General features: G+C 47.1%; 1 protein-coding gene across 1 annotated transcript in view; it reads right to left on the bottom strand.

Moving 5' to 3' along the window:
• The window catches only part of NPHS1 (NPHS1 adhesion molecule, nephrin), a 48081-nt gene that overhangs the window by 11487 nt on the left and 9765 nt on the right, over window positions 1–26829 (bottom strand). The window contains exons 6-22 of the mRNA XM_083625954.1: window positions 26630–26711; window positions 25531–25634; window positions 24325–24446; window positions 22392–22563; window positions 20693–20850; window positions 19222–19363; window positions 18974–19098; window positions 18212–18383; window positions 16448–16577; window positions 15348–15520; window positions 14498–14638; window positions 12600–12740; window positions 11154–11275; window positions 6430–6601; window positions 5321–5477; window positions 305–456; window positions 68–179 (exon numbers count right to left, since the gene is read on the bottom strand). Of these exons, the coding sequence (XP_083482080.1) occupies window positions 68–179; window positions 305–456; window positions 5321–5477; window positions 6430–6601; window positions 11154–11275; window positions 12600–12740; window positions 14498–14638; window positions 15348–15520; window positions 16448–16577; window positions 18212–18383; window positions 18974–19098; window positions 19222–19363; window positions 20693–20850; window positions 22392–22563; window positions 24325–24446; window positions 25531–25634; window positions 26630–26711 (2377 nt within the window). The remainder of the gene's footprint in view (window positions 1–67; window positions 180–304; window positions 457–5320; window positions 5478–6429; window positions 6602–11153; window positions 11276–12599; window positions 12741–14497; window positions 14639–15347; window positions 15521–16447; window positions 16578–18211; window positions 18384–18973; window positions 19099–19221; window positions 19364–20692; window positions 20851–22391; window positions 22564–24324; window positions 24447–25530; window positions 25635–26629; window positions 26712–26829) is intronic.

Here is a 26829-nt window from a genome sequence, read left to right as displayed (position 1 = left end):
GGACCTGTTTCATTTTTAAAGATTCCCATTAGAGTAATGTTTGTGGCTTTTGCCAAATGACTCCTACCTGACACGAAAGCTTTGCTGAAGCCCTCCGTCGAAGCCAGGGCTCCACTCCAAAGCCAGCCAGTTGTGGGCAACACCTACAACCTTTAGCCCTGATGGTGGGTCAGGGCGGCCTGGTGAGAAAGAAATGAACTGTTTAAGAACTTGTAAAAAGGGATAGTGAGTCTTTGCCCCTCATATTCAGTTGATACACAAGCCAAGTCTACAGCTTAGATCTTAGCAGCCCATATGTCCTTACTGGTACTAAGTAGCTGGATGTCAAGGGTATCTGTGCCCAGTTCATTGCTGGCTGTGCAGGTAAAGGTGGCATAGTCAAGAACGGCGCTCACATTGGCAATGGTTAAGGTGCCGGTGTGCAGGGAGCCCTCATGTTCTGCAGCCGCAATATACCTGGAAGAAGGTAATGACGGCAAGAGATCAGGTAGAAAAGAATAATAGAATCCTAGAATAGTAGACTTAGAAGGGACCACAAGGATCATCTAGTCCTCCAGGCATGAATTTGACAACGAGTGAGTGCCCAGGCTCTCCAGGGATATCTACTTACAAGACATCCAATCTGCCAGCTGGACTTCCAAGAGTTGCCAAACCTGCTGTTCATCCACCAACAAGTTTTCTGTGAGTCTTGCAGGTGACCAGGAGAAGTTCCCCACCCACCCAGCTTTCGGTCACTGCTGCTTCTACCATTCCTCAGCTACCCCTTTAAGAAATCATAGAGTTGGAGTGGTTTAGGTAGACTAGCGTGGGGCTCAAACCCACAACCCTGAGATTAAGAGTCTCATGCTCTACCAACTGAGCTAGCTAGGCAGTCTCCTACCGACTGACAATCTTTCCAGATCTTTCATGGAGGATAGGGCTATCAGTGGCTACCAGCCACGATGACTATGTTCTCCCTCCACAGTCATTGCTGCCTCAGTGCCAATTGCTGGGGGTCACAAGTGTGGGCTGTTGTTGTTGCTCTAAGTTCCTGCTTGTAGGCTTCCTGTAGGCACCAGTTTGGCCACTGTGAGAACAGGATGCTGGGTGGGGGTTGGCCGTTGGCTGATGCAACAAGGGCTCTTCTCAGATTTGTACTTCAAGATCAAAACACAAATGATATCTCACCCATTGAAAACAAAAGCTGAAGGCAAGCTGCAATGTAATGAAGCACTCTGTCAATAAGAACACAAGGACTTCATTTTCTGCGAGGATGGAGATCAAGAGCTACTTTTACAAAGAGAGAAGAGTGTGTCCTTCTGCACTGCTTATGTACTGCTGATTCCCCCCCCCCCTTATTTCTTAAGACGTCAGTGTTAGATACGTATTAAAGTCAGGGCTTTTTTTCCAAGTTGGAACTCAGTTCCGACACCTCTCATGTGGGCGCCATTGTCATTATAACAAGGGAAGGGTTCGTGGTGAGTTCTGGCACCTCTTTTTCTAGAAAAACAGCACTGATTTAGTTGTACCTGAGATGAGTAGGTAATAACTTAGCTTAGGAGAATCTGTAGTTTAGTATGCATTCCTTATACTTACAATTGCATTTGCGTGTCAAAGCCCCCAAGCCACCCCCATGAGAATAACGACACAAGGACACAGAATTTTAGGTTAATGTTAACGGGCACAAGGCTGAAAAGGGGCGATTCAGCATCGCGACGTGGTTTAAATTGGCCCCGGCCACACACCCCAAGCAACCTGATTGGCCACTTGGCTACCTGGCATGGCTGGGCCTCCCCAGCATAAGGCGGGACGCTGTCCTGCCACCACGCTGAGGGGGGAGGCTCAGCAGCTCGCCCGCAACGTGTCCCCACAAAGAGGTGGAGCCAATTTATATAACTGGTTTGAGGATTTTGGGGGGGTATCGTTGTGGTCTAAACCACTGAACCTTGGGATTGCTGATCAGAAGCTCCCATTGCTCAGTCCCTGCTCCTGCCAACCTAGAAGTTCAAAAGCACACCAAAAAAGTGCAAGTAGATAAATAGGTACCACTGCAGCAGGAAAGTAAACGGTGTTTCTGTGCGCTGCTCTGGTTTCGGTGTTCCACTGCACCAGAAGCAGCTTAGCCATGCTGGTCACATGACCCCAACATGGAGCCTGCCTCCTTGTGCAGTTAAAAGCAGATTAGGCATGATTTTCAAGGCTGGGTGTGGCATGAATAGAAAGTGGCAAGGGCCCTCTCTCCTCACACAGGTCTCCACTTCAATTGCACTCTGTGTTGGTATGGGAAATCACACAGCCTCACAGAACTCTGTGTCACATGTAGTTTCATCCACAGCCTGAAGAACTTGGGAACCCCACATAAACCCCATTTTATTCTGTTTTTAATCTGTTGGGGGCTGCCCAGAGTGTCTGGGAAAACCCAGCCGGATAGCTGGGGTATAAATAATAAATTATTATTATTAATCACTTTGAATTTCATGATACATTGGGGGGGGGTATAAAACTGTCTGTGGACAAACGCCAGCTCCCTCGGCCTGTAAAGCGAGATGAGCACCGCAACCCCAGAGTCGTCTGCGACTGGACTGTCAAGGGTCCTTTACCTTTACCTTTTTTAGATATAATGTTATGTTTGCACATATATATTTTTGTTATGTTCTATGTTGTAAACTGCCCTGTAGTATTTTTGACAAAGGGCAGTTTATAAATTTAAATAATAATAATAATAAATAATAATAATCACTGCCTTCTGGATCAGGCCAGCGGCCCATCTCATCCAGCCTCCTGTTTTTACAGTCGCCAACCAGATGCCCAGGAGAAGCCAAAAGCAGGACCTGAGAATAGCAGCCTCCTTCTCTCACTCTGAGGTATCCAGCAAACGGCATCTGGAAGCACACAGCCTCCAGCAGTGTAGGTAGAGCAAAGACATCTGGGTTAGTAGCCAACAATAGCTCTTGCCCTTAAAATGCCTAAAGCAGGAAACAGGATAAAAATTGCTTTAAGGTTTAGGAGTGGAATTTGCCTGAATGTTTTTTTAAAAAAAGATAAATAAATAAAATAGAATCCCATTTTTAATTTATATATAAAGCATGAACTTACAGATAAGTGTTCTGGTTATTTTTAATTTCAGACATGCTTCATACTATTTATGGGTTATGGCTGACATTTAGCTGGAACAAATTAGACGCGTTAAGCTGCTCCACCCCCATTCTGCTATGCAAATCAGCACAGGAACATTAGTGGTATTTTAAACTTTTCCCAGTTCAGTGAGAACTGGGCCGGTTCCAGGTGACTACCAGACCTCTTGCCAGGTCTTTATTTGCTTCGATTGGCCAGCATCCATGTCAGGACAAACTTCAGGCCAGAACTGAATCTGAGCCAGAACTGAACTGAACATTTTTAGTAGCATGGCTCCCATTATTCGCCTTCTGTTTCCCTACATCAGGGATGCAGCCCTTTGGATGCCTCTGGACTGCAGCTCCCATCATCCCTGACCATTGGCCATACTGCATGGGGCTGATGGGAGTTGGAGTCCAACAACATCTGGCAGGCCACAGGTTTTCCTTGCCCTCCCCCCTTCTGAGATGAAAACAACTCGGGTCACATGAGCATCCCACACCTTCCCCTGAAATAATGCGAGAGTCCTATACACATCCTCAAGAAACCTCGAGAACACCTGCCATCAACAGCATATAAATTTTCCCTTGGCTTTTCTTCTGGCCCACATAGGACCAGCATGGATAGCTGGCTCAGGTGAATATCTGATGTTTCCTCCCTTTATGGTCTTGATTTGTGGGCTACACTAAAATGAGGCTGCATTTTAAGCTGTATTTTAAGCCATATTTTAATTCCTTTTGGTTTTTTTCTATTGCGTTTTATTGTAATTTATATTTTTTTGTTAGCCACCCTGAGCCCGGCCCTGGCTCGGGAGGGCGGGGTATAAATAAAAAATTATTATTATTATTATTATTATTCCTCCTTCTGCTGTGTCAGGACAGAGGAGCTTACTTTGGAGTAAGTGAGTAAGTGGAAGGGGGAGACAACAGAGCATAGCTGTCAACTTTCCCCTTTTCTTGCGAGAAATCCTATTCCGAATAAGGGAATTTCCCTTAAAAAAAGAGAAATGTTGACAGCTATGCAACAGAGGCATGCAGGATGAAGGTGAGCCCAGCCCTGCAAGCGAGGCAGGGCTCCCCAGGATTGGTGAAAGAATGCTTGTCACATTTCAGGTGCGTCACAGAAGACTTGCACATTAGGCTCCTGCAGATGCCAGAGTTATTGGGGCACTTAACTAGTAGGGCACCAGGGGATGAGAGTGTGGGATGATGCTATAGCCTTTACACTATAAGACAAACTAAGGACATTGGGAAGGACATGATGCAGCAAGCCAAAGATCCATCTACTCCAGCATCCTGTTCTCGCAGTGGCCAATCAGATGACAGAACAACCTGCGAGCAGGACATGAACCACAACAGCATCCTCAAATATTAGCAGTGGCCCACCCAGCGGGGGCAGACCCACCACACGAACCTCCCATCAGCAGCATTGCTGGTGTGTACCAGGAAGGAGAGGGGGGATGTGGCCAAAAGGTTGGGGCTTTGCAGATGCACCAGCAGAGCCAATCTAATGCACCCACCAGTGCATCTGCACAGCCGTGTCCTTGCTGCTGCCCTCACCACAGCCCCTTCTTGGCATACAGAAGCAGCGCTTTCGCCAGGAGGTTATTGTTGTGGCTCTGCCCCACAGGATGAGCCGCTCCTGGCTAAGCACGGGAGGAGAAATTTTATTCAGTTCACATTTAAAGTCAAACTTGATCAGATTTGCTCCTTCCGAAACACTACAAGAACCGAAACACAAGCAGGCTTTGAAATTTGCACTTATCCGGATTTTGCAGCGCAGTTCTCCAAACAATTTTTACAAAAATGCATATATTTGGGGGAAGTGTGTGGATATGCAAATGGGCATTATATATGGGGAAATGTTGTTGTTGTTGTTGCTGTTGTTGTTGTTGTTGTTGTTGCTGTTGTTGCTGTTGTACCTGGCTGGGTTGCCCCAGCCACTCTGCAAATTGCTTGCAAAAATGTCTACAATAGTCAATATTGCATACAAAAATGTTCGTATCAGGCGAAATTTTCACCAAAAGGCTCAAGAATTTCCATGCACTATTTTTCCTTTTTTAAGCGGGGGTTTGGGGGTGGGGAGCAAATTGGTACAGAAAAGTGGAGAACCAAGTTTAAGACTGGAAAAATGAAAGAACCAGAATTGACGGATTCTTCTATCCCTTCTCATGCCTTTTATCAGGTTCCCTGCTCACGTACCTACCTGTTCACCTGAGAACTCTCACCTGGGGCTCTGAAGGTCAAGGGACACACCATTCTTGGCCCAGCTGAAGTGCACAGTGGGAACACCTTGAGCTCGGCACTGAAGCGCTGCCTGGCTTCTCCCATCTCCTGAAGCCGCAACCTTCCTCAGTCCAGGGCTCTTGATGATCTCTGGTGGGTCTGGGGTGCAAGTGAGGGGAGTAGAACAAGGAAGAAATCACAAGAGTATTTGCAGCATTCATAAAGGAATGGTCTGTGAGGAGACTGAGCGTATTTGCAACAGCCACCAGAGTTTCAGCTCCAACTTCAAAAGCAATAAAACCACAGTATTTAATTCTTGTTTCAATTTTACTGCGTAAGTTCATGTAAATCAGTGGGTATTATGAATTATGAGTTGTGTCTGATGAGAGTCCTACACAGACCCACTGAAACTAATGGGCTTTTCCAGTGGACCTACTCTACGAGCTCAAGGGGCTGGATCCCAAATTAGTCTGAGTAGACCCTGTAAAAGTAATGGACACAAATAACCATTCATTTCAGTGAGTTTTCTCTGAGCAGAACTGAGTTGAACACAGTGCTATGTATTGTGGAGTTTTATTACATGGGTTCAAATTTAAATTTTGTTGCTTTTATCTGTATCTTTGATCATTTCATAACACATGTTCATTTTAAAACAAAAAGGAATGTTAATTTTAGCTGTAATTTTTTATAAATATTTCACGCCATTTTATGACAACTGCTTGGGGGCTTTTGCTTTTTTTTTTTTTTTTTTTTTTTTTTGATTAAGCAATCTATACATTTTGTTCAATAAGTAAAAAGCCCAGCCGGCCTGCTTAATTTTGAGCACTGGGTTGCTCTATTACTGTTTGCAAGCCTCCTAGTATTATAGATCTCGATGTGTTCTAGTCAGCTGCTCAGGGCAGGCCCATTGAAATTAATGGACCCAAGTTAGTCATGACCAGGAATTTCAGTGGGTTTACTCTGAATAAGACCAGCATTGGCTACAACCCAATATCTTTATATCTTACTCTTTATATAATTGGAATGAAATAAGTGGTGGACAGCGGAAACAGGGGGGGGCAGGGCAAAATTTAGAGGTTGGGGTTGCAGAAATACTAAGGAGGAATCTTACATCGAACAATCAAGCGGGCGCTACTCCTTGCTGCTGGGGAGATCCCATTGTCCGCCTGACACTCGTAGAGTCCGGCATGGGCTCGCTTTGCCTCCTGGACTCGAAGTCGCCCTATCAGCCCGTCCGACTGCAATTCAATCCCCAGCTCCTCCAGGCTCTGCTCCAAATCGTTCTGGGTACAATATCAAGATAAGAGGAATCAGTTCTTAGTACTGACTGGAGCATGCTTGAGAACTGAGGCCTCTCTGCAGAAATCCAGACTGCATTCTGGATATTAGTCAGCTGCTATCCTTCAATATAACTCATAAGAATTTTAATAATTTTAAGGCAAGGTGCTTTGCAAGCCCCAATGATCAGCTTCTTGTCAGAGCTTGCAAAGCCCAGCCCACAGCTGACCTGCAAACCTCTTTGTGGCCCAGCTGCATCTTTACCTGCCCATCTGATGTCATACACATTAGGTATAGGACAGGTCAACGTACCTTCATTGAAATAGCCTCATGGGACAAATGGGGAGGCTCCCTTTTAATCTGGGCCTACCTAGGCTTGCATTCTCAGCCGTTATAGAAATGTTAATGCACACCATGGTGCAGCCATAATGGATTAAGGTGGACAACGCTATCGCCCGTCTGTGTCATTTTTGTGTAAGCTGCCTGGACCTTTGCACAAACCTTTGCTGCTTTAGGCACTTTGAGTGGAGAGTCGCAGCAAATGGCCCCGAAGCCAAGGCAAAAATGAAAGGCAGCTGTTTTGGCAAGCCAGGGCTGGTATCAGGAGCCAGAGTCAGGAGCAGGTCAACAATAAAACACCTGGGACTCAGCTACATTAGTAAAAAAAAAACCAGTGATTTGAATGTGTTATAAACATGCAACACCAGATGGTGCTAGAGAGCAAAAACAATTCTAAGCTGTTTTCCATAGCAGTTTTTTTCTTTTGTTATATCTACTTGATTTCTGACTAACTTATTTCTTTATTCAAAGAAATCAAAACAGCTCAGGCCTAGTGATCACAGCAGCTCTTCCCAGTAGGTCTTGGCCCAAAGAAGCAGTTGCGAGGACCTAAGGTCTCCATCTTCCCATCACTCTCTAAGACTCCTCCCCCGGTTCCTTCTCCAGCACACCTTCATCTTATATTGCAATTTTATACTGTGAACCACCCTGAGACGGGGAAGGGGAGGGGAGCTGATAACAGCAGCAGGAGGAGAAACACACACACACCCCGGCTTCTTCACTAGCCTGACTCATCTCTGCCTCTTGCCCCCTTCCTCACCAGCCTCTGCTTTTGCCTCTCATTCTGGGCTGCTCCCTGCCACAGCCTCTTCCCACTCACTGAACCCTGTTGCCTCTTCAACCTCTGACACCTCCTCCTCCTCCCAGACTGCTGCCTCTTTTCCCTCTGACCACTCATCATCATTCCACCATCAATTCCCTGGCTCTGAGCCTTCTTCCCCTGGGGGTTTCCTTGGGGGTTCTCCAACTGGTGCCTCAGCATCCAGTCAGCCCATGACAGCTGTCATATGCCCATGTGCCCTGCACGGAGCACAAGTGATACAGCAGGTATCTCAATTACTCTCTTTTTTCTCCCCCTTCCCAAGTAGATTATGGCCATTCATGCTCCACATCTTATGACGATCTTCCTACACAAGTAGTGAAATTATGCAAAATTGATGGAAAAGTCCAGCCCCATTTCCAATTACTGATTGATACAAAAATGTCTATATGTGGGGGGAGGGATTAGTTAGTTCTTTGAGGGCATTGTGGGTAGGTTGCTTGTATGATTTATATTTCTTCCTTTTTCTTTCTGTCTTCCACCTATGCACCTTTGTGTGTACCATCCAGCTGAAGTCTGACCTATTGTCTTGGACTGGTAGATATGAAATTTATTGATCTACTATACTACAGAATAGTTTTAGAACTAGGTGGAGGGGGTTAGGAGGAGACCGTGTAACTTGCTCAGATCAATTGCTTTCTCAGTGCTATTTATTAGCTCACACTGTTACTAAACCATTAATTAATTTATGCAAGTGACGTTAAATTGCTTTACATTTCCTGAAATGTAAATTGCTTTATTTCTGAGCGTTCTATTTTATATCTTTTGTTTTATTTTCTGTAAGTCCTATAAACTTTCAGAAGAGCATTTCATAAAACTGTTCAGCTTTGTACAATAATAAACCGAGCTGTTAGTTCCAGTCCTAATCTTGAACCTGTGGGTTTTGCTGGTTAAGCTTTACTCCTTGCTCCTCTCGGTCGCCACTGAGCAAATTCAAACCTTGACTGGAGGGGACCCAATGAGGGCTAGTGTGTTGGACAGGGTTTGGCATGGCACCCACTGGCCTCGACAGGGTCACCAAATCAACAGTCCCTATCACTATTTTACTTGTACTCCAAAGCATCTGGGGGGCACCAGGTTGAGGAAGGTCCTACAAAGCAAATGTGGGTAACCTCTGGCCCTCCAGATGTTGCTGGAGTATGATTCCCGTCAGGCCCACCAAACATGGCCGATGGCCAGGTATGATGGGAGTTGTGGTTCAGCAACTTCTGGAGGGCCAAAGGTTACCTACCCCTGCTGTAAAAGAATATCAGGTCACACAAAGAGCCTTTCCTGCCTGTTAGCTACAAAAACTGACTTGCCACTTTCACTGGCAATAATCCCTGCCCCTCACTTAAGAAACGAAGTTGTGTCAATTGGCTAGGAGCTTCAGGCAAAAAATAATAATTCCATTAAAATAAGCATCTTCCAGCTGTCAGCACCCAGGAAAGATGCATGTACAATCATAGAAATATACTGTAGAAACTATTACATTTTATTTTAGTCTATAGAGCCTGCAATCTTTTGTTTTATCTCATTTGATCTTATTATACACCACTTATTATACACAGCTTTTGGCTGTGAAGCAGTTTATAAATAAATAGATCTACTACATATTTTGGAAAAGGGGTTGTCCATTGGTTCTCTATATGTTCAGCTGCCTTTCAAGATACCATCATCAAACTCAGCACAAGCGTTCCCAAGATGGCGGGGAGTGGTCTATGTTGAAACTTGGGTTCTGGGAGCTGTTTGAATCAAGATGGCAGAACAAAACATGACTCTGGTGTGACTTTGCCCATTTTTTTGCATGGGTTTGCCCCACCTCCAAGTTATTGTAGCAAAACTTGACATGAGGCTTCCTGGGGTGGGGGATGGCAGTCTTTGCCAACTTTGGGGTGCCTGGCACCATTCTGATTCAAGATGGCGGACTGAAATGCGACTTTGGCATGACTTCACCCATTATTTTTTGCTATGATGGGTCTAAGCTTACAAATTACACTAGTCATTTTAAAATCACAGTATTTTGGGTTCCTAAACACTCCTTGGCAGTGCCAGACACGCCTCACTAATCTGCAAAAGAAGAAAGAAAACCAGGTTTACTTGCTATTAAGTTAGGCAACAGCTTGGAGGGAAAGCTCACGTCGCTGAGCAGAGCCACATCAGCTTAACAGGGTAAGAACTGTCTGGTTCTCTGCAAAAGCAAACTAACCATGGTGCAGTGGGTTTCATGTTTTTTACCACCGCAACGGAACTGTCAATATTTATTTGCTTATTTATATCCCTCTCTTCTGCTAAAAGTACCCAGAGCGGCAAATAACCTAATAATAAAAACTGCGCAATACAATCAATATAAATGCAAGTGCGATAAACAATTTCTAAAAGCATTAATGAAATGGAGAGCAAACAAACCCGCAAACCTATCGGCATCGAGAGTAAAAGATGCTCTACGTTGCATCGGCGTTTGGTATATATTGCGGCCAAGTGCGGAAATAAATAGTCTGGCGAGACTATTGGCTGACAGAATAAAGCAGCTTAAGGTTTTGTTGCTGGTGTACTTTGGATTCATGTCTTATGGACCCTGAGTGTGCTGCTGAGTTTGTACCATTCCTAGCCTGAATAAAGATCTCTCTCTTACTCACAAGTAACAGCCTCTGTTGTGGCATTTTGGATGGGAGTGAGGATAAGCAGTTTTGCCGCCTGTAGCGAAACAGGAAGGTGCTGCCTCCAAACCCCACCATTCCCCCTCTACTTACCAAGGTTGCATGGCAGTGACTTCTGGTGAGATCCTGCACAAACTCCACAAGATCTCACCAAAAGCTGCTTTAACTATGTGACTCTGGCAGTGGCAGGGGGTTATCCACAGAGGCACCACCCTGAGGGACTCTGCCACCCGTGGCAGCTGCTTCAGTCCACCTCATGGGTAGGCCAGTCCTGTCCAGAACCTCTTCACCTGGTCCTCAGAATTTTCTCTGGGTCACAAAACCACACCCTTTACCAGCCCTGCTCCACAGCGCCTTCAGTGCTCTTGCCTGTCTGGACTGTGTCATCGAACTGTTGACACAGTTGAACTCATGACTCTTGCTCCCCTGCATCAAGGATGGAGAGATGCAGCTGTTTGAATGGCTGGAATGTTGATTAGAGTCACATCCATTTCTCCACCCAGTTTTGGCTTTGGCTGCACCCAGGACTGTCGTGTGGCCCCTATAAGGTTACCCAGACTGGAAAGGTCAGGAAACTGCGGCCTTCCAGATATAGTTGGACTCCAGCTCCCATGAGCCCCAGCCAGCATGCCCAACGGTTGGCAATAATGGGATTTGTAGTCCAGCATCATCAGCAGGGCCACAGGGTAAAAGCTTGAAGCAAACAGAAAGTCTTTTTCCACCCTTAACCTCAGCTTCTGGTCTAGACTAGCCACTTACCAGCCATCTCCACTGGAACATGTTTGCAGGTGTGGGGTTGGCATCCACCTGGCACTCAATCTCAGCTGTGCCCCCCAGGTCCACATAGGTTGGGTCTCCAATGCTGCGGATGGATGGCGAATCTGTTCATGGGGGGAAAGGTATGTGGCATGCTATCGACAGGCAATAATTTCAATTTGGTCCACATTTTAATGCAAATCTAACTAATTCACATATCCTGAAACAATAGCTACTCCCCCAAAGCAGCTATCCTGCAAAATGCACAGTTAGCAATGCAGTTTCCCAACCAAAGAAGCGTCTAACAGGGGAAAGTGTACACAATAATAAATAAAGAGAATTATAAACATTGCATATGAAAGTGAATTACATTAGTGGTCAAAATTGTGGAAACCTTTTGGGGAAAGTGTATTTCCCAAGTTTGATTGCTCATAAACACTCATGCTCATTGGCTACACTGAAATGAAGGAAACCTACTGCATATCAACCTAAGCAAGTTGTGCTTCCTTTTTCTGGTTATTTGGCTATAACTTTTTTATAGAATACAGATAAGTGAACAAACTTTGTTGCATTACATTCTTCATTAATTTATCTTTCCACTGATATGTAATTTTATGGTATTACTTTTTTTAAAAAAAAAAAAGTGGTGTTATGAGCCATCAAACCTCAGAAATACACTTCTTCCAAAAGGTTTCCACAATTTTGGCCACTAGTGTATATTAAGGGAAATTGATGTGAAAGGTGTGTTCATTAGGTAAGATGGCATTCAAATATGTGTATATTAAAAGAAATGAACTCCAAAATGCTGACAAATGTCATAAAGAGATGAGAGAGAGAGGGGGGGGGAGAGTATACGTTGTTGGCATCCAGCTGTTCAGAGATAGAATGGAGCACACCTCTGGGAGTGAACTCAAACCACCTCTCTGGGGCAAAAGCCTGGCCAGGGTGTATGGAGGTCTTGGGCTACCCAAATGTTGAGAACCCCTCTCAGCTTTGCTGATGTGGTCCAAAGGAAAGCAGAGCAATATGTCTGGCACTGGTTGGGCTTCAGGAGTTGCCAGAAGGAGGTGAGCAAGGCACCATCCGACCGCCTTAGGGATGCACACGTGTGTGTGTGTGTGTGTGTGTGTGTGTGTGTGTGTGTAACGGGAAATGTGACAAATAGCACTTCAGATTGGGGAAATGATGGAAACTGAAACCGAAGGATTTGTCCATTCCTATGTTACACCACCGCACAAAGAGAGAGTGTGATGTAGCATTGGTTCCCAAGAGCAGGCATGAAGCTAAACTCAGGCCAGCTGCGAGAGGATGTGTGCTGAGACACCAAGAGAAGGAAGGCAGAGGAGAGCATGCCAGAGCTATAATCACAAAGGACAGAAAAGCACAGATGAGGCCCCTCATCCTTCAAGTGACGGAATACATGGTATGCCCTCTCCACCTGATACTCACACTGCACATCCAACAAGAGGGCCGTTTCATTGTGGCCTTCTGGGTTCTCGCAGTAGATCTTGTACTTGCCAGCATCCGCCCTGGTCAGGTTCCAGATCTCTAGAGAGCCACCATCCCGCAGGTGATACCGTGGGGAACCCTCTAAGGAAGACAGAGAGGCGACCAATCTTAAGGAAAGCATTGCAGACAAGAAGAGGAAGAAGAAGAGTTTGGATTTGATATATTGCTTTATCACTACCTGAAGGAGTCTCAAAGTGGCTAACATTCTCCTTTCCCTTCCTCCTCCACAACAAACACTCTGTGAGGTGAGTGAGGCTGAGAGACTTCAGAGAAGTGTGACTAGCCCAAGGTCACCCAGCAACTGCATATGGAGGAGTGGGGAAGCGAACCTGGTTCACCAGATTACGAGTCTACCGCTCTTAACCACTACACCACACTGGCTCTCAGCGAGGGCCAAGGACAGTGGTGGCTGTTGGCTATTGGACCTGGTGGGACAGAGGTCAGGGAGCCAGAACCAATGACAGGGAAAGTGAACTAATTCTGTTTTTTTGTCCCTGTCTTCCGCCCAGCTGAGCTCTACAAAGGCAACCCTGAGACTCAGGAAGAGGGAGCTGATAGCCCTTGCAATTAAGGAGGTAAGCAATTGGGGGCTAGCCGAGGACAGCTGAGCTTGGTGGGGCAATGCCCAACTGGGCCTAATGGACCAGTCTTCACTGGGTTAGGAACAGGCGAGCAACAGACCAGATAAAGAAAGAGAGCTGGCTGGCTGTCATGGACTGGCTGGATGCAGAGGAGTGGCAGGAGGCAGCAACTGGGGAACCCCCAAGGGAAGAAGACTCAGAGCCAGGGGTTGGTGATGGGACGATGATGAGTGGTCAGAGGGAAAAGCCTGGGAGGAGGAATGATTGGAAGTTGAAGAGCTAACAGGGTTTAGTGAGCAGGGAGAGTCTGGGGCAGATAGCAGTCCAGAATCAGAAGCAGGAGAGGAGGCCAAGAGACAGAGATGAGTCAGGCTGGTGAGGAAGCCAGGATGTCTCCTACTCCTGCTGCGACCAGCTCCACCCCCTCCTGGTCTCCCAGAACCAGAAGAGTTATGAAGAGGGAGGAGCAAAGACAGGCACAGCAACGGAATCTCAGATTGCTTAGAAAGGACCCAGGGGAGGAGGAGACTTAGGCAACTGTGAGAAGATGGGGACCTTCAATCTCCACAACTGCCTCATAGGGGCAAGACCTACTGGGATGACTTGCTGTGCTCACTAGGCAGACCTTGTTTCCTTGAATAAAGAGTTAAGTTCACTGATGCCGTGTGATTTATTGCTCTTGGCACTGGCCCACCCAGCTGTCATTGCACAATTTACCCTTCCACTGCAAGGCATTTTTTTCACCAGAAGGATGAAGCCCGCTAAGGATTCCAGGAGGCATATTAACTCAGAATGGAGAACCTGTGGCCATCCAGATATTTGTTCAACTCCAACTTCCTTCCCTCCCAGCTAGCATGGCCCATAGCCAGGGATAATGCAAAGTGTAGTGCAGCAACAATGTGTGAGCTACAGGTTCCCTGCCCCTGTATTAGTCAACAAATGTCTTTTCCTTCCAGTGCAAATAGCTTCAAAAGGAGAATTTTCCTTAGAACCGCAGCCAGGGAAGAAATGGTGAAATTCCTCCTGACTTGCTGCAAGCCAGGTGATTATCATAACTCACTGTGTGGATGCTATTTGCATCTTTTTAAAGTGCAAATTAAATGCAAAGATGTTCAGCGCCCCATCTAATTTGGCCGTTTGATTGGAAGCTCCTTGCAGCTAGGACCAGTCTCATTGGTCTGCAAAAAGACGGGCACACTGGTGACGAAACAACAGCAACAGCTTGGGACTTCACTCCAAGAATGATGCTGGACCCACCTGTCAAGAGTACCTCACCAAGGAAGCTCCAGCGATAGGTGATGTCTGGAGGGCTGGCCGACACCAGCAAGGGCAGCTGGACAGCTCCGTGCTCCACAGCCTGCACTACTAGAGGTTGCTCAGAGGAGAACTCTGGGGGAACTGTGCAAAAAGCAGAGGAAGAAGAGATTCTCAGATGACTTTCCCAGTGACTTTCCCTCTTGCTTCTTGCAGCCCAAAGGTGTCTATTATGAGCATATGGCAGGTTGTTGCTGGTACATTTCAAAGAGCCAGGCTTACATTTCAAAGAGCTTCCACAGAAACCCTCCGGGTAAACGTTGCCTTACATCCGCCCTGGGGACAACACATGCTAAAACTGTAAACAAATCAACCATGATTTCAGCCCAATGAACTGCAATGTGGTCATGGAAGACACACATGAGTGACAGCTCCCACCTCCTGGTTGTTCCTTCCAGTTTGCTTTCCTCATTTATCCGTCAGTTTGCAAAATGGTTTTTGAAATCCTTGTGAAAATCCAACGGCATTTTATTTTACATTTCTCCATATACATATTTTATGCAGTTTTTATGCTAGGTTATTTGCAAGCTGTTTTCCCTAATACAATGGATCTTTCTTTATTATTTTCATGCATTTCTATGCACATTTTACTCTAGCCAATGCACATTACAAAAACGGTTGGAGAACTGCAGTGCAAAATTCAGAGAAGCGTGCATTTTGAAGGCGGCTGCTTTTCGGTTCACACATTGTTTCAGAAAGTGTGGCTTAGGTAGCTTTGCATTAATTTTAGGTAGGTTGAGCTTCAAATGTAAAACTGAACTGAACTTCCCTCCCATCGCTACTTCATACTTACATAGGACAGTGAGCTGGTAGAAGGTATTCACACCTTCAGAGAGGACAGAGCTGTATGCATGGCATTCTACTCTCGTCCCATGATCTGCAGATGACACCACCAGAGTCACCTTTCCTGAAGTAGAAAACCCTCCAAATTCTGCTTTCTTCTGCTCTGGGTTAGCTGCCTTCAACCTGAAGAAGAAACACTACTAACAATAACTTATCAAGAACTTATAAGAACAAGAAAAAGCTCTGCTGGATCAGGACATTGGCACATCTAGTCCAGAATTTTGTTCTCCCAATAGCCAAAAATATGCCTACGGAAAGCCTCCAAGAAGGACCTGAGGACAACAGCAACTCTGCCCACTTGTGACTCCCAAGCATGGTTTTTATGGTGCTTATATAATAATAATAATACTATAATAATTTATTATTTATACCCCGCCCAACTAGCTGGATTTTCCCAGCCTCTCTCGGCGGCTTCCAACAAATATTTAAAATACAATAAAACGTCAGACATTAAAAACTTCCCTAAACAGGGCTGCTTTCAGATGTCTTCTAAAAGTCAGATAGTTGTTTATTTCCTTGACATCTGATGGGAGGGCATTCCACTACCAAGAAGGCTCTCTGCCTTACTTACAATGCTTATATTCATATGTAACCTATTGCAGTGTTTTTCAACTCCAGGTCCCCTGGTGCTGTTGGACTGCAGCTCCCATCATCCACAGCCAGCTTAGCCAATGGCTAAGGATGAAGGGAGCTGTCACCCGACAGCATCTAGAGATCCAAGGCTGAAGAACGCTGACCTACTGTAAACCATTTGGAGAACTTTGGATAATAACTGGTCTATAAGTGGAAATAATAATAATAATATACACAGGAAAACAAGCTGGAGAGACTTGGGTGTCCACATCACCTTTGTCCATGACTGAGCCCTAAGATGTTCCAGCAAACTGGAGGAGCAAAGAGTGAGAGGTCAAAGGACACAATCCTGCCCAAGGTTCCAAAATGTATTGGACTAGCCCTGGCAGAAATGGACAAGGGCCTTTGAAGATGTAGCAAGACCTGCAGGTGAATCTGTTGTAGGATGGGCATTGGGGAAGTCAGACATCCTCTTACCTTTTCCCATCTTTGAGCCAAGTTAGGCTGGCAGGAGGGTTGCTACTGCCCGATTTGCAGTAAAGTGTCACCGACTGGCCAGACCTGACCTCCTTGGCTGTCACCGTAATTTTTGCGCTTAGGGGCGGGACTGTGGAAAGAAAGAGGCTGGCTGTCAAGACTCGGGCTTCGGTGCCACCTCCTAGCTCTACCCTCCATGCCAACCTTCCCCAACCTGCTGCCCTCCAGATGCCTTAAACTACAACTCCCACCAGCCCTGGCCACAGTGACCATGATGGGAGTTGTGATTCAGAAGAAATTGATGGGTGTGGATTGGGGAAGGTCGTATAAGGTCTGTATTCAGACCTTCTGCATTGAGGTACAGATAGGAGATATAGCTCAGTGGCAGAGCCTCTGGCTCACATGCAGAAGGCCCCAATCCCTGACATCTCCTAATAGGGCTCAGAGAGCCTCTTTTCTGGAAATCCCGGAGAGCCACTGCAATCCAGTGTTGACAATACTGAGCTGGATGGATCAGTAGTGTGATTTGGTAAAAAGGCAGCTTCCTATGTTCAGGTCCCATCTTTCCACTTGTGGTGCCACAACTCTTGGGGCTGAGCTTATCAATACACCAGAAACAAACAAGCCAAAAAGAATATTTCTTGCTTATGGATGCTATCACTTTAAAATAATAGAAGAGGGAAATCCCATATTTATGGGTTTCACCCATATCGTAATTCATTTGCATTTGGAAAGCTAGCAGGTCAAGAGTTCTAAAGCCCAGTCTTCTTCCCAGGATGCTTCCTTGCTTGAGTCATCAATTTTATTTTATTTATATCCCACCCTTCCTCCCAAAGGAGCTCAGGGTGGCTTCCCAGGCACCCTCTACTAGACTGTGCGTGAAAGCTGCCACTCAGTGAGAGAGGGGCTTTGCATGCAACAGGTCCCAGGTTTAACCCTTGGTTTCTCTAGATAGGGCTGGAAACAGACTTATTATGCCTGAAACCTTGGGAAACCGCTGCCCATCACTGTCGTCAATAGTGAGCCAGATGCTATAACTTGGCATATTGCCCTTGCACCCTGCACCAATATACTGGTAAAGCTCAGCAGGCACCCAGGCTGCTTCAGAGGAGGGCAGGACCACGGACAGCTCACTGTGGTTCTGCATACAGAGACAGGATGGACACAAGGCACCTAACCGCAGCCAGCTTGGAACATTGTCCCATCAATGATTTAGTCTGGAGCAAACAATGAGCTTAAGCAGCCTCACCATCATTGGGTGGCGGACTCAAGCTCCATCCCCTCCAAGGAAACTGGTTGGGTTTAAAGGGGCTTGGCCATATCCATCAGGTCTCTCCTGCTGCCTGGTGGGCCTGGTATTGTCCCACCCACTGGGATGGAGCCACTTTTCTGACATTGGCATCACTGCAGCCTGCCTAGATGCGGCTGGGGCAGGTGGCCGCGAGGCTGGGGCTGTGCAGTCGCACCAGTGAAGTGGTCAGATTGGCTCCGCCAGTGCAGCCCCAGATTTGCCACTACCCTGCCTTGCCCCAGCCCCAGGGTGGAGAAGATAGATGGGGAACCACGTGGACATTGATAGACATTGCAGGGGGTTCGATTAATTCTCCCTTGAGGTCCATTAAAATTTTACAGTTCTGTGATTCTGTAGACAGTTACATTTCTCTTGAGCATCTTGCTCTTATTTCTCAGTCACATGTCCCCCCCGCAAACATGCCCTCCATTCAGATCAAGGCCGGAAGAGTGCACATGTGTGTTGAAGCTTACACTGGACGTGCAGACGAGTCTCTGCAGTGAGCGCTGGGGTTCTGGAACTTCCAAATGCCTTGCAATAGTAAGCAGCCATGTTGTCACTGGCAGTCGTGGTGAGGAGCAGCTCCTTGGACACAATGTTCCCCGATGACCCCGGAGTTGTCCCGTCCCTCACTACTTTGCTCTCCTGTAGGAAGAATCCAGATTGCAGTGGGGGTAAGCGGAGAGGCAGCCACTCTGGGGGGACAGGCCAATTGGGCACCCATCACTCAGGACTGGCCAGGGGTCCTTAGGGGAAGAGCCATGGGGTCTCTTCTACTGCCCCCAGCACCTACCATTTGTCATCTACCTCACTTTGTCTAATGCAATGGAGGGGAAACTCAGACCTGGGGCCAAATTTGGCCTTCAGACCTTCCTACCTGGGTCCTTGAGACTCTCTCTGGGTGACAGCCCCTCCCCAACCACACCCTCTCACCCCACACCATGCCCCTCACTGTCCTGGCTTCGCAACTTCCTCGGGTATTTTTGCCTGCCTCTGATGTACCCTTGAACTCTGATCATGTCCCTTGGTTGCCAGGAAGGAGGACAGAGTATGAGGGTGGGTGTCTAGAAACAAGCCTATTGTACAAAGATAAAATTTGCATTCATTGTTCTGCCAAGTTTTGCCTCTGCTCCTCAGCCACCACCATTGACTTGTGGAGCAGCTCCCAGGCTGAAAAAGTTTCCCACCCAGGCCTAATGGTAGCGCTGGCCCTGGAGGCAGTAATGCTGGACCACCTTGTACCACTCGAGGCGAGGCAGAGGGTGTCCACCGCTGGCAAAGCAGGTGAGCTTGACTACGGTGCCAGCTCGAAAGCATGTTTCTGGGGGTGGAACATCAATCCAGATCTTCTGAGGTGGATCTGAAGGACGAAAACAAGAATGGGGAAGAGAAGGAGGAAACAGATATTAGAAGGGGGGATTCGAAACACGTCACACATGACAACCGTTGCCATGACACACACACAATCATCCCTCCTGCTCACACTGTACTCGGAGGGTCACGGTAGCAGTCTTGGCGTAGAGGATGGCTTCATTGAAGGCCTCACAGATCAGAGACAATCCGTTGTCCTCACGGCGTGCTGTGTATGTGATGTTAGACACCGTGATCATCCCGCCATGAGCTGCCTGTAGGAGGATATCAGGCCTCAGTCAGCAATTGTCAGTTTGAGAAGGGAGAAGAGGCAGATATAAACAACTGGTTTCAAAATGGCTGTTTCCCTGATTTCCCAGCACTCTGAAAGTCCACAAGTCCCTCTAACTTGGTATTGTCTACACTGACTGGCAGCAGGGCTTCAGAGAAGAGGAAACTCCAAACCCAACCAGGAAATGCCAGAGACTGAACCTAGGTCTTCCTGCAGGAAAGGCAGATGCTCTACCACTGAGCTACAACCTTCCTCAGTGCTCATATAATGTTCTTACTTCCCCCACAATCTGGGACAGTACAGTCTTCTCAGAGGCCCTTACTTTCCCACGCTCGTGGCCCCTAAACTCATGCTTCAGGCCCTCCCTGTCATGATCCTAAATTCTCTCCAAATTGGGACACCCTTAGAGAGAGTGTCCCAAAGGACTGCTGCCATAATGTACCACCTCGCCTCCATTTTGTGCCCCCACCTAACCCCCTGGATTCAAAAATCTCCTGTTTGTCTGAAAAAATGGGCAGGCGACATCTAAAAGTAGGGAAGGGAGAATCTGTCAGTTTTGGTTTTTCTCCATTCTCATTTTCCCAATCTCAAGTTCAGTTCTTCACCTTTCCACATAACACTTTGCACCCAAAAAAACCCCAACCCAAATAAAGACAAGTTCTCATGAAAACTCAGCAGCATTTTAATGCAAATATGCATATACAGTGGTACCTCGGGTTACATACGCTTCAGGTTACATACGCTTCAGGTTACACACTCCACTAACCCAGAAATATTACCTCAGGTTAAGAACTTTGCTTCAGGATGAGAACAGAAATTGTGCTCCGGCGACACGGCAGCAGCAGGAGGCCCCATTAGCTAAAGTGGTGCTTCAGGTTAAGAACAGTTTCAGGTTAAGAATGGACCTCTGGAACGAATTAAGTACGTAACCAGAGGTACCACTGTATTTTTATACAATTTTGCCCAATACACAGATTCTTACAAAGCACTTCCTCCTCACAGAATGCATTTTTGTCTCCTATTTTACTTACGCATGCCTTCTGATGCACGTTTGACTCCAGGGTACACATTTTCGTACACATTATGTGCACTGCAACATTCATAGAAGTGCGAATTTCAAAGGGCAGCTGTGTTTTGGTTCATCTATCATTTCAGAAAGTGCAGATTAAACAAGTTTGCCTTCAAATTCCTGCCCCATCCTTGGCTCAGGAACAAGAGAGGATGAAATGCCCACTGACGCCCTCTAATTACCGTCCATATAGGACCCATCTCACTCAGCCTCCTAGCAGAATGAGCCCCTGCTATTGCCTACCTCTGACACAGTGACCTCTGTGGCGCTGAGCTCCTTCCAGCCCAGCCACCAGCGCAGCAAGACAGGTGGGTTGCTGGCAGAGGTGGAACAAGACAGCGAGACCTCCTTGTTTTCCTCGGTGCTGCTTGAGCCTATGATTTTCACCTGGTCAGGGAGAACTGTCATCCAAAAAGTAGAGCCCAGGGGCAGGGGGGAGGGAAGAGAAGGATATTAGTCACCCAGTGCAAGACTTAGATGTGCCCATTTTTGTTTTCAAATCAGTGTGTCCTTCTTTCCCTTTCACCAGGAGAAGAAATTTGGTTGCGGTTTTGTTTGTCGTTCCAAGTGCCTCTGGGAAAGTACAACATGCTTGACTTTTGCGAAGGGAAACAAGGTTGTTGTCGTTGTTTACAAAATGGACCTAGTGGCTGAGGCTGCATATACACCCCAAGCACATTTTTCGTCTCAAAGAATTCTGGGTGTTTGTAGTTTGTCAAGGCTTGCTGGGAATTGTAACTCTGTAAAGGGTAAACCACGGTACCCGGTATTATTTGAGGGGGTAAATGTGCCTTAAAGGTTTAGTGGGTATGCAAGATCAGGGCCATCTTACCCATAGGCGCTAGGGGTGCAGGGCACCCGGGCGCTAGACTCTCAGGGGCTCCCGGCCTAGTGTCTGGGGCCCGAGAGTTGAGTCTGGGGAAGAGCCTGCCCATTGGTCGGAGCACCGCAGAGGGCTCTTTTGCTGTGCCGCAAGTTTGGGGGCAACCGAGCCAGCGAGACGCTGAGGCGGCTGGCCAGCTGCACCCTCCTGCACGCCTCAGACTGGGCAACCTGGGGTGGAGCACTGGGTGGATCTTTGCACCCCGGCACCGCATATGCTTAAGACAGCCCTGTGCAAGATAGTGTCTGCATTCAAACGTAGCCAAAAGCTCTAGTTACAGGAAGGAGACACGGAGCGATTTGGGTGCATGTAGTTCCCATCCCTCTCTTCTGGTGGAAAGGAGGAGATTGGAGGCTTCACTTCTGTCTTAAAATAACCGCAGTTTACCTTTCCATCTGAACCCTAAAATGGGCTTAATCTTAACTATGGTTTCTTGGAACCAGTGCTGAGTCAAAGTATTTGAGCCCAGTTAATTTTGTAAGTTTTGCAAAGGTGGGGAGGGGGAAATATGCTTCTGAAGACAAGATTAATTTTCAGGGGGTGAATTCCTAAGAACGTTCAAGGGGTGATATTACCTTGAAAGATATGTTAGGTGTGGATTTTGTCTTCCTTCTTTTTTAAATAAAAGTTAAAGAAACATTGCTCCTTGACCAGTCGTCCCCTCCAAAAAGTTCCTCTGGGAATAACACTATCACAAGGGAGCATTTTTCCCATTGGGGCATTTAATTCCAGGAATACCAGTGATCTACTGTCACTTGAAGTGATGGAAATACTTACTGTATTGCAAAAAGAACACACAATGGCAACCTCATACTTGAAAACATGGCCACAGCACCCACAAATTAGCATTTGCTTGCCCCCTCCCCAAGTCACCAAATATCTCCCCCCCACACACACACACACACACTTCTACGGGGATGAGTGGTCCCAGGAAAAGAAGGTCAGGATATTCACTCAAGTCTTGGTTGAAACAAGTCAACTTCATGACCAACTACTCAGGCATGTTTTGGGAAGGGACAGTTCCTGTTATGTACTGAAGTTAACAGTTCCAACACTCACAGACCACGTGCAGAGTGATGCTGGCTTGCAGGGGAAGGGGCAAGACTTGGTTCAAGGCCTGGCAGCTGATTGTAGCCGTGTTGTCTTCTGCTGTGATGCTGAGGCTGAGGGAGCTCCGGGACAATTGGCCGGCGTCGTCCGTCTCCCAGTTCGTGGAAATCACTTCATCGTTCTGTAAGGCACAAGCCCATATCTGAGATCCAGGGGGAAGAGCCTGGAAGCTGAAGGATGGGGACCTGACCAACCAGGGGGCGGTGTTGACAAGATAGGGGAGGAGCCTACCAGTGCCCAGTATACCTGAAGGAGCATCTCCACCCCCATCGTTCAGTCCAAACATTGAGGTCCAGCTCTGAGGCCTTCTGGCGGTTCCCTCGCTGCGAGAAGTGAGGTTACAGGGAACCAGGCAGAGGGCCTTCTTGGTAGTGGCACCCACCCTGTGGAATGCTCTCCCATCAGATGTCGAGGAAATAAACAACTATCTGACTTTTAGAAGACATTTGAAGGCAACCCTGTTTAGGGAAGTTTTTATGTTTGATGTTTTATCGTGTTTTGAATATTCTGCTGGGAGCTGCCCAGAGTGGCTGGGGAAACCCAGACAGATGAGTGGGGTATAAATAAATTAGTAGGAGTAGGAGTATGCCAGGATAGGAGCAGAGGACAGAAGCAGTTAGGCAGTCAGAAACATCCGGCTTGCCCTAAGGAACCATGACTTTGGAGCTCAATGAGCACAGGGGCTGAGCAAATAGCAAACGTTCTCAAACCAAGCAGGGAAATAACCTGTTTTGGGCTCCCAGACTTCTTTCCTTCCTTCTCTTAGAGGCCAGGAGAAGGAGGATAGAGCCTAGGGCCCAGCAAACCTTGTAACACCATATACAAATTGGACAGCATGTGGATTGCTGCTGCCATTCATAAAACCTCTATACACCATCACTAGAAAACCTCAGGGATGTTGGAAGCTGCTTTCTACTGCTTGTAAGACTCCTGGTCTATCTAGCTACACCCCTTGGAGCAGCCAGTCCAGAGTTTCAGGCAGGGGGCATTCCCGTAGAAGTCTAGCATTGAATCTTGGGTCTTCTATGTGGACGGCGTGTGCTCTGTGGCTCTTCCTCTGTAGAACAGCCACCATGTGGAGCAACTGCCATAGGCAGGCTGTTTCAAAGCATGTGAGAGTCGCAATACATCGAGCAATCCTTAGCTGCTTTGTCACCAATGAATGTACATGAACATTCCAACTGATGAGAGGGAAGGGCAAATCACAGAACATTGAGCTACTGCTATAAAGAAGGGGGAAAGGGAAGAGAAACACGGAGGGGAGGCTGGGGTGCTGAAAGAGAAGAAGACCAGGAAGAAGGCCAGGTGACTGGGGAAAAAAGATGGAGGCTGCAACAAGTCAAGGAGAAGGTGGAAGAGGTCAAGGGCTAAAAGACAGACAGAGTGGATTGAGGAATGTAGGAAGAGATCAAAGAGAACAGAAAGCTGAGCTAAAACTCCACACCAGATAATGGGACAGGAAGGGCTGTGCTGTTGCTGATGTAGCAGAAGGGGAATTGTGGGGTCATAACATATAGCCTGTCAGAAAATCTGGCTGCAGGTCCCTCACCGGCTGCTAACAGAATAATTACCACCAGGTGGCACTCACTGGGACGCTTTTGCATTTACAGCCTGGAAGTCACAGAAATGTCCACCCAAATGTTAAGGAGAGCAGGAGCAATGGTTTGCTGTACAGTATCCCAAGCTCCAGACACCTGGGGGAGGATTTGGGCTTTCTCCAATAGCAAATGATTTGTCGTCCCGCCCACAAAAAAAGAAAAGAATTGTGCACACATGAAAACGGCTCTCCTCTCCCCAGAGCACAAGGGGGGGGGGAGGGGGAACTCAACTCATCAAACAAGTCAGTACAAAAAGACTAGCGCCTCAAAGTTCCCCCACTCACCTTTAGCCATTGCAGGGTAGCCAGTGGGTTCCCACTCAAAGAAATACAGGTCAGCTCTAACTTGTCCTTGGCTTTTACTGTGGGGCCATTGTATCCCCTGATGACAGGTGGCTGTGGTGGGACTGTCAAAGAGAGCAGAATGATATGGCTGAAACTCAAAGGAGAGGAGGTCCCTAAGGCCACCAGTTCCTGTTTGCCTACAGCAACCTTCCCTTTCCATAGGGGTGGAGAGGCAGTGTGGTGCAGTGGTTAGAGTGTCAGCCTAGGGCCTAACTGCAGTTTCCAGGGCAAGCGCAAGGGAAGTCTCGCATAGAATGCATTGCAGTACTGTAATCCAGTCTTGAAGTCACCAGTTCATCAACTACGGTAGCCAAGCTCTCCCTGTTCAGGAATGGTCAAAGAAGTCATCCCCATTGACCATTATGCTTGACCGCTGGCCAGACTGGCCGGGGCGGATGGGAGCTGGAGTCCAGTGACATCTAGAGGCCACAGATTCTGCACCTTTGCTCTAAATCAGTCAAAGGATACTGAGTTATCATTGTCAAAATGATAGGGCAAAAGCTGTGACGCAGGTCTGTTTTGAATGACAGGCGCTGATCCACAGAGGAAACTAAACACACCCAAATCAAACAAGCTGTTTACAAGGACTTAGGAGGATGGTGTTTGCCTGGCTGGGTTGACCAGACCTTAAAGACATCCACACCATTATCTTAAAGTGCATTTAAAGCACATGTATTCCTACAAATAAATCCTGGGAATTGTAGTTTGTCGAGGGTGCTGTGAATTGTAGCTCTGTGAATGGTAAACTACAGTTGCCAGGATTTTTGGGGGGAAGATGTGTGCTTTAAAAGTGTGGTGTGGATTGGACCCCAGCCGATATGGGCTGTTTCCATCACATGCTGACCTTGTCTTGTTTTTAAAAGAACCTTAAAAAAAAAACACCACCAAACCCACCCTTTAATTATCTCATACTTTCCCTTGTCCATTTGCTCTGTTATCGTCTCTTGTTTCTTCTGCCTTTTATTGCAACTGCCCTGGGTGATCTCTCGCTTCCTCCTCCACCTCCTCATTCCTTATCCTTTTGTGTTTGTTTTTTTATTAGGAAAGAAATAACAGTTTCCTTGGGCACTTAGTGGCGATTATGCTGACGGTTACCTTTAGCCCTGGAAAAGGCAAAGGTCTGACGAAGCATTCCGAGTGACTTACACAGGATATTCATGGTGAAGCTGACAACGACTGGGATTAAGGCAACTGGGTTAGAAGCTGCGCACGTCAGCCGTTGCCTGTTGTCTGAGCTCTGGGGAGTGATCCTGGAAGAAAGCAGAGGAGGAGACCACGGGAGCGATTCAAAGCTAGTAATTGGTTTTTTTGGGGGGTGGGGTCTGGTTTGGTTCACACAAACCTACATCATTTGCACTTTCCAAAGGAATACACAAATCCAAATGCAGCTGCCTTCAAAATTCTCACTTCTCCTAATTTGGAAATACAGTTGTCCAGCTAAAGAATGGGTGCAAAAATGGGTATACCAGGGGCAAATGTGTGCATCAAAATGCATAAGATAGTGAAAACGGCGTGAAAAAATGCATCCCTTTGGAGGGGAAATTGCTTTGCAAAAAATGTGTTGATTAGGGAACATTTGCATGCCAAAATGTGTATCTGAGGAGAATATTTTTTTTTAACTACAAACTGATGAGGAAAGATGGCAAACCGAATTTAAGATTGGAAAAATGAGAATCTGAGAGAAACCACAAGGGAAGGATTTATTCTTCCCTAGCTATCCTCTCCTTTGGCCCCTACTCTGCATGTACCCCCTCTCCACATTCCTTCAGCTTTGACTTCCACTGTAGAGCAGCCTTTAAAAAAAAGATAAAGGACCCCTGGACGGTTAAGTCTAGTCAAAGTTGACTATGGCGTTGCAGCGCTCATCTCACTTTCAGGCCGAGGGAGCCGGCGTTTGTCCACAGACAGCTTTCCTGGTCATGTGTCCAGCATGACTAAACTGCTTCTGGCACAACGGAACACCGTGATGGAAACCAGAGCACACGGATGCGCTATTTACCTTCCCGCCACAGTGGTACCTATTTATCTGCTTGCAGTGGCGTGCTTTTGAACTGCTAGGTTGGCAGGAGCAGGGACAGAGCAACGAGAGCTCACCCCATTGCGGGGATTCGAACTGCCGACCTTCTGTTTGGCAAGCCCAAGAGGCTCAGTGGTTTAAACCAGAGCGCCACCCGCATCCCAGAGCAGCCCAGCATACAGGCGACTGGGGGCTAGCGCTATAGAGCTCCTTCTGTGCTCTTCGCACCTCAGCATGGCCTCTGTGCTGAAGAGCTTGTCGTTGGAGCCAGGTTGGATGCTGGATGACACATCTGTCACTTCCTTGTCACCTAGGGAGAAAGGGAAGATTGGTAAGGGGGATGCTAATTCTGTGGCCTAGTCAACCTTCCACATACCCCCATGATAGCCCTCAAAAATACCCACAGCCCACCCCGCCAAGACTAGCAC

The sequence above is a fragment of the Podarcis filfolensis genome (assembly GCF_964270895.1).
Source record: "Podarcis filfolensis genome assembly, chromosome: 8".
NCBI classification, from domain to species: domain Eukaryota; kingdom Metazoa; phylum Chordata; class Lepidosauria; order Squamata; family Lacertidae; genus Podarcis; species Podarcis filfolensis.
The sequence above is the reverse complement of the archived record's forward strand: the minus strand, read 5'-3'. Positions and strand labels throughout refer to the sequence as shown.